This window comes from Akebia trifoliata, chromosome 3 (assembly GCF_017979445.1).
Source record: "Akebia trifoliata isolate Shusen 1 chromosome 3, ASM1797944v1, whole genome shotgun sequence".
In the NCBI taxonomy this organism is placed as follows: Eukaryota; Viridiplantae; Streptophyta; class Magnoliopsida; order Ranunculales; family Lardizabalaceae; genus Akebia; species Akebia trifoliata.
In genome coordinates this window covers 44,210,439-44,217,236 of record NC_141377.1, presented here as the reverse complement: position 1 = coordinate 44,217,236, position 6,798 = coordinate 44,210,439, and the positions used below count along the sequence as shown (strand labels likewise).

General features: G+C 33.7%; 1 protein-coding gene across 4 annotated transcripts in view; it reads left to right on the top strand.

Moving 5' to 3' along the window:
* The first annotated feature begins 2,469 nt into the window (after positions 1–2,469).
* LOC147407219 (binding protein) overlaps positions 2,470–6,798 on the top strand; it is a 72,201-nt gene continuing 67,872 nt past the window's right edge. For 3 of the 4 annotated variants that reach the window (XM_086435673.1, XM_086435672.1, XM_086435670.1), the window contains exons 1-2: positions 2,470–2,625; positions 3,037–3,292. In XM_086435673.1, the coding sequence (XP_086291799.1) occupies positions 3,171–3,292 (122 nt within the window). In that variant the 5' untranslated portion in view covers positions 2,470–2,625; positions 3,037–3,170. Of the gene's footprint in view, positions 2,626–3,036; positions 3,293–6,798 lie in introns of those variants that run through there. The other variant, XM_086435675.1, reaches the window with a different exon arrangement.

The following is a 6,798-nucleotide window of genomic DNA, read 5'->3' as shown; positions in this document are numbered from 1 at the left end:
TGGCTCACTAAGTCCATCTCCTTTTTGCTACTTTTTTTGGCGAAAATCTTGCCAAATCCCCCTTATTCTCATTAACCTTCCCAAATTAAGATTTTTCTATTCTTATCCTATTGATTCTGTGTTGATTGACGATTCTTCCTTACATGGGCTTCTTTATAATAGGATACGAGAACATAATCATAATTAGATCCTACAGATCTTTAGTTAGGATACACATATATCCTTATTTTATTTCCATGATCTTCTCTTAACGGAAGGATCACTTGACTGCATTTAGCCAAGTGCTATACTTTAGCCACTTTTTCACTTTGGTTGAATCCCCTTTGTGGATCAGAGAAGTTGTCATGTATGGATCTTGGCTCAAACCACTCATCAATCGAGTTAAATCTTTAGTATAAATAGATAAACATCTGTCTATCCCGACTTAGTTTTCTAATGTGGTAATGACACTAGGGAAATTTCTCATTAGTCCATATCAATAGGTGTAATTATGTACCCCAACCATATTGGTTGAAGAGTTCGAAGATGTCTGGTTTCAGAAAGAGAAATTAAGTGATTTTGATTGCAATTTGAAGACAAAGGCATTTAAGTCATTTTTTGTAGTCTACAAGAGAAGGCCTTATCAGAGGAGGCATGTCATTGGTTTGAAAACTTGGGATTTATCTCATATATCAACCAAAATCATGTTCTTGGAGGATTAGGATGAAGATTAATATTATAATATATTTTGATCATATTAGTTTTCCCAAAATTTTATGTACTTTTTATATAATCTTCTAGATCTTTGGAGGACCGTCCTAAACTCAATGGCTTTCCCATGATTCCTTGAAGGAGAAATTGTTGAGTCGTACAATACGACATTGACAAGTACAAAGTTGGACTCAACTCTTTTCACTTACCCCGTAAGCCCACTCTCCCTCTTGCGGTAACGTTGTCCTAGTAGGTAATATGTGTTTGAAATCTCTAGGCTCATCTTCATGCCTTAATAAATAGTCAAGATGACACGTCGAGTTTGCAACAAGGATTGATGTTGATTTGTGAATCAGTAGTCGGCACTCACCTAGCATGTGCTCAGGTATAAACTTCGTTGATGTCCATGAGAGAGTGGTGCTAAGGGAGTTGAGAGTTGTGGTTTCGTGGCCCTTGAGATTGAGGGACATTGCTCTATGCATAGGGATTATTCTTGCTTTTGATTTGTTGAGACATGAACTTTTACCTATTTCTTTCTAGGACAAAAATTGAATGTATTGAATAGATATCTTCATTTTTGGATTCATAATTTGGGGTGATGAACTAAACTCGATAGTTATATGAGTGAAACAAAACAGCTTATAAATTGGCAGTAAAAAGATTGAGTCTCATTCCCTATGTACAAGAGTTAAACAGAAGTAAACATAAACAGCAGTAGAAACTGTTTACCCCAAGATTGGTTGATTAGTCATCATGGTTTGAAGTGGGGGTTGGGGACACCCTCTGCATAAATATATATGTATGGGTCGGGCTCCATCGACTCATGAGAAAAATACATGATCTCCCCTGTGTAACACATGAAATCCTATGGTTGAGATTTACATGTATCTAGATAACACAAATCTTGATGATACTTATTTTGGAAATAACCTCAACTGTTGGATGTTATGCTTACACAGTTGACATCATGGGTTTTTTCCATGAGCCATTCTACACTAGTCAATGGAAATCCGTTGACTGGTGAAAAATGGCTCATGAGAAAACACATGATCTCAACCATGTAAATATGAAATCTAACGGGTGGGATTTACATGTGTCCAAATAACATAAATCTTGATGACACTTACTTTGGGGATAAACCTTAACTATTGCATTTTATGTTTACAAGGTTGTCATAATGTGTTTTTTCCATGAGTCGTTCTTCATGAATCAACTGAGAATGATTCAAAAAAAAAAAAAACACATGATGCCAATTGTGTAACCATAATATCCAACGGTTGAGATTTATCCTCGAAAAGTATTATCGAGATTTGTGCTATCTGGGTACATGTAAATCCTGACCGTCGTATTTCGTGTTTACACAGGTGAGATCTTGTATTTTCTCACAAGCCATTCTTCATTAGTCACCGGAGCCCAACCCATTTTTTAAATATATTTATTTTCAGTTAACTCACATGAGTCGACCCACGAGTTTCTGATTTGACCAGGCGCGTTGGATATCCTATTCGAGTTTTATTACTATTCGTTCCAGAACTTTAAATTACTCGTAAGAAATTACGAGCCCTCGTTAGAGAAAGTACAGAGCCGAACCGACAATCCGAGGGCAATTTTCTCGTCATTAAGAAAATAATTGGAGTTGATTTTCTAATATTTTCCCCGTAATTAAATTCTCTTCATCCAACCGTTGGATTCAATAACAGAAAATCGTACGGTCTACCGTTGGTACGACCTCACTTTAATGTTTATCTTATGGAGCATATTATCATCTAATTCCCTCATTCTTACCAGTTACCCTTTACCACTGCCTTGTGTTTTCGCTCCTCTTCACGCATAGAATCTCAGACGCCATTAGAGCTCCAAAGAAACTAAAATATCTCAGATTTCGTGTCACAAAACCCTAATTTTCTGGAGAGTCAGAGGTTTCGATCTTATCAGGTAATTCACTGATCTTCTCTATTTACATATACGATCCTTCGCAAGAACGATTCAATCTTCAATCAGAAATTTTATGTTATAAAATCATATTTTTTTCAAACCTACAAGTATCGGATTCCTCAACAAATTTCTGCTTACGGATAGGTTTTTGATTGATCTCTATTGGATCTCTTTTGTGAATCTAGAAAAGTATGGATGAATTACGTAATCTCTTGTTTGAAATACAAATTTTGTTTAATTATAATTAGGTTTGGATTTAGAAATGTTCAGTGGAGTTTTCTGCAGCTTTTATCAAATCAAGAATCAGTTTGATCTCTTTATTTTCCTGTTTATCTGTTGAGCTTCTATATTGGGAGAAACTTGTTTGTTTACGTATTTCTTCTAACTGAAACATTCCATTGGACATTGCAGGATACTCTTGGCAACTTACCTTGATTCAGTTTTATGAAAGAATATATATTTGGAACTTAATGCTCTTTTATATCTTATAAATATTAATAATTCGGTTCTGGAGTCTCAATGTCTCGTAAAAATTGAGGGGAACCATGAACATTGTTAAAGGTGTTGCTGACCTTATTCGGAGAACGTCTAGTGGACAACCGGGAGAATCTGGTCAGTGGTCGCAAGCGGTGAGGTTCTCTGCTCCCTCACCAAAAATCTGCTTCAGGTATTTCTATCGATGCATACTTGCTTAGGTCAGCTAAATAATCAATGGAAATTGAAACTTATCGAAACATTAATTTAGTTTGTCAAAAAATGTTTTTTTATGCATACATTAAGTTAGAAAAATATGTCTTAAGTCATTAAACAGAGTTTGGAATGATATTCTATGCTACTTCACATCAATATGTATTAGAAATGTTTCGAGACATTCCATGATGCTCTTATAATCCCAGGCATTGCTCACATTATATTTTATTTTTATTTTTAATATTTTCCAAACCTCCTTTATTGGGTCGAAGATGCTCTGTTAATTCACGGGTTTGAGAACAAAGCTAAAGTTGATTTTGGATATATTTTCTCTTTATCATGGAAAACTGTGGTGGAATAAGTTCTCTATGTACTGGTTTCTATGTGTATATATTGCGAGACCACATTGAAACTTAACAAAACCCACTTAAGCATACTTGCAATCAGTGTTGGAATAAATTCCGAATGCATCAGTTTGCATTGCTTGACAAATCGATATGTGTCAAAAGTTATTGAAAACAACTGAATTTTACTTGCTTTGTGAATGAATTTGATTGTTTTGTCTCCCAATAATAATACATTTCGGTCAAAACATTTCAAACTGAATGATAAATTTTAAATCATGACTAATGTTTTCCATAATGTCTCCCTTTTCCTTCCCAAAAATCTCGAAGTCAAGAAGCATACACATTAACCATGTTCTTTGGAAAATTTCGTGTCATCTTGGTATTTTTCGGCCGATAAGTTCAGGCTTTTGAACATTCTGAGATGAAACATACATGGAATGAAATTGTTGGAGTGTCTCAGTCTATCTTGGTTCATCTCATGATGATTCAGTCCAAAAAATTTGAGTCAAATTGAAAAACATGCTTTTCCTGCATTTGTTCTCCAGAGTTCAGATTCTTGAAAAGCATGAAGGAAGTCAAATGAATTATTGATGTAGATAGAACTGTTGAAAAAGCAAAACATCTAGATTGTTATGGTGAAAACAATTTGTCAAAATCTACCAAAATAATGCCATTAATTGGAAAGTGAACCTTGGGTGTGGATCCTATATCTTGAGTACGTGACCGTATCCATGGTTCAAAATATCATTCAGTTTCAGAATGTTTCGGTTTTTCAACATTCCGAGACGAAACAGACGAGAATTATTTGTTTCGTTCCTCCCTTCATATCTCTCTCTTTCTCTTTATCTGTAGCGCCCCCAAATTCTTATACAAATCCCCATGATTTCATACTAGAATTCAAGGCATTAAAAACACTACACAAACATGATATTAACACAAATATGATTATACAGTGATAAAAATAATAATATGGCAGCGGAAAAAGAATAATATATAACCAAAGAATATCAGAGTGCAGAAACTAACATCATTTACAACTTAAGATCCACTTACAATCTTCAAATACATATTCTCAACATAAAAGTATAAATATCTAAACCCTAAAAACATCCTCAAGCAGATGAGGATTGTAACTCGTCAGTATATAAGAACTCCATGCACCTCCTCGAAAATTTGCTCCTAAAAAATAACTCCACAATGGATGTCAAAATTGGAATGGTGAAGGATAGTGTGAGTAACAGGAGAGTTACCCAACATGAAACAAATATCTCAAACTAACAGTCACTTAAATATAGGGGAAAAATCATTCTTTTGGAATACATGCAAGTTTTTAGTGTAAATAATGACAAAATGTTCAAATCATATTAGACATTTTTAAATAACTGCAGATCATACCATAACATAGAATTTCGAAATAAATAATAACTGTAAAAAAAATAAACTTCCATATCCGTTATTAATCTACCAGTTCTAATATCAAAATAATAAAAAGAATACTGAGCTTCAAAACCTTATGAAATATTTTGTAACATAATGTAAACCAATTTGGAAAATAAATAACTCATTTCATCAACCTGTAAATATTCCAATTTTAAATCTCGTACTTCAACTTTTTACGAAACATTTCTTAACATAAAGTAAAACAGGTTGGAAACATAAACACAACATTATTTAAAACAATCTACAAGATAAATTTCAATTTTTATAATATAAAATAAAGCATGTTCAATAATTTAAGTACAAACAATGGTAGTGTGTCTGTTAAGAGCATGATAATTATGACTGAATACCTCCCAGTCAGGATTCAAATATCCAGACTTAATTGATGTGAAACCCCATTGTTAGTTCCTGATTTTGTGGTCGGTCGCGGCACTTAACATAGTTGGGTGACCATTTATCCGGCTTGGGTTGGTCGTTAATTGTGACCATAAGAAATAGGTCATTTCACGAAGTGTTACTACGTTCGACTACTACTAGATAGTTAATGATCGTTGACTTGTCATCTTCATTGAAGCCTATTAGGCAAACATATGGTTCCCTAAGACATCTCTACACTTCTCACAACTACTGTCACATCACATAGTTCACCAGTAAAGAATAGAGAGAAAATTTTCAGATCTCAGTTGTGATGTTAATCCCTTATGCATTCCATACTACATAAGAGTTTACCGTCATAACTGTTCATCCTAGGATCGCGTGTCACTTCGGACATGATATGACAAATCATCCCTTAAGGTTTTCATAAGCACTTTAACGGATCCCAAAATAGTTACATATATATACTTTTTCTTTTCGAAAACAAAATGGAAAATAAAGTATATAAGTGTGTGGAATGAATACCCGGTTGCCTACCATGCAACGGCCCAACCCATAAAAATAAAACAACACACATTGCTTCGTGATAACAGAATCATAAATAAACATGCAACCATCGCCTCGCGATAACATAAAGTAAATTAATACCTCAGATATCCACTCGCCACCACATGCAAACAAAAAGAGTCCATACTCTCTTTTAACAAATCAAGGAATGCGATCCTTCCGAAATTCAACATTTAAACCATTTTGTTTTCTCAATTTCAAGTTTTAACCAAATCTTGTATACACTTTGAAAGAGACAAAAGTAAAGTTTTTAATAATTTCAAATATCAAAAATCATTTTGAAGAAAATGACAAAAAAATAAAAAATAGGTTATGTAGGCAATTTAGGACAAAACCATTGACAATTGAGTAAAACTGTGAAAAGCTGGTGAAAATTTGGCTAAGTGTCGAAAAAGTGATTTTTAAAGTTCTTCAAATTGAAATGGGTTTTTCAAGATGAAAGTCTTAATTAGGAGATTTGACTTAATGTAATTTTTAAAATTAGTTCGAAAGAAAAATCCAAGAAGACGGGAGTTGAAAATCTGACAAAAACATCGAAAGTCGCGTTTAGTTCTTGAACCAAAAAATTAGATTTTTATTTATTGAGATTTAGATTTTTAAACCATTTCCATTATTTTTAAATGGGGGTTATTCCCTTATTTTCATTAAATAGCTTAAAGTAAATGGAAACTAAGGTGCTGAAATCGCACAAGTTGCGGAAAAATTGTGATGAAAACAAGTTGAATTGGGGCTTTCAACATAGGGTTGAGCGACC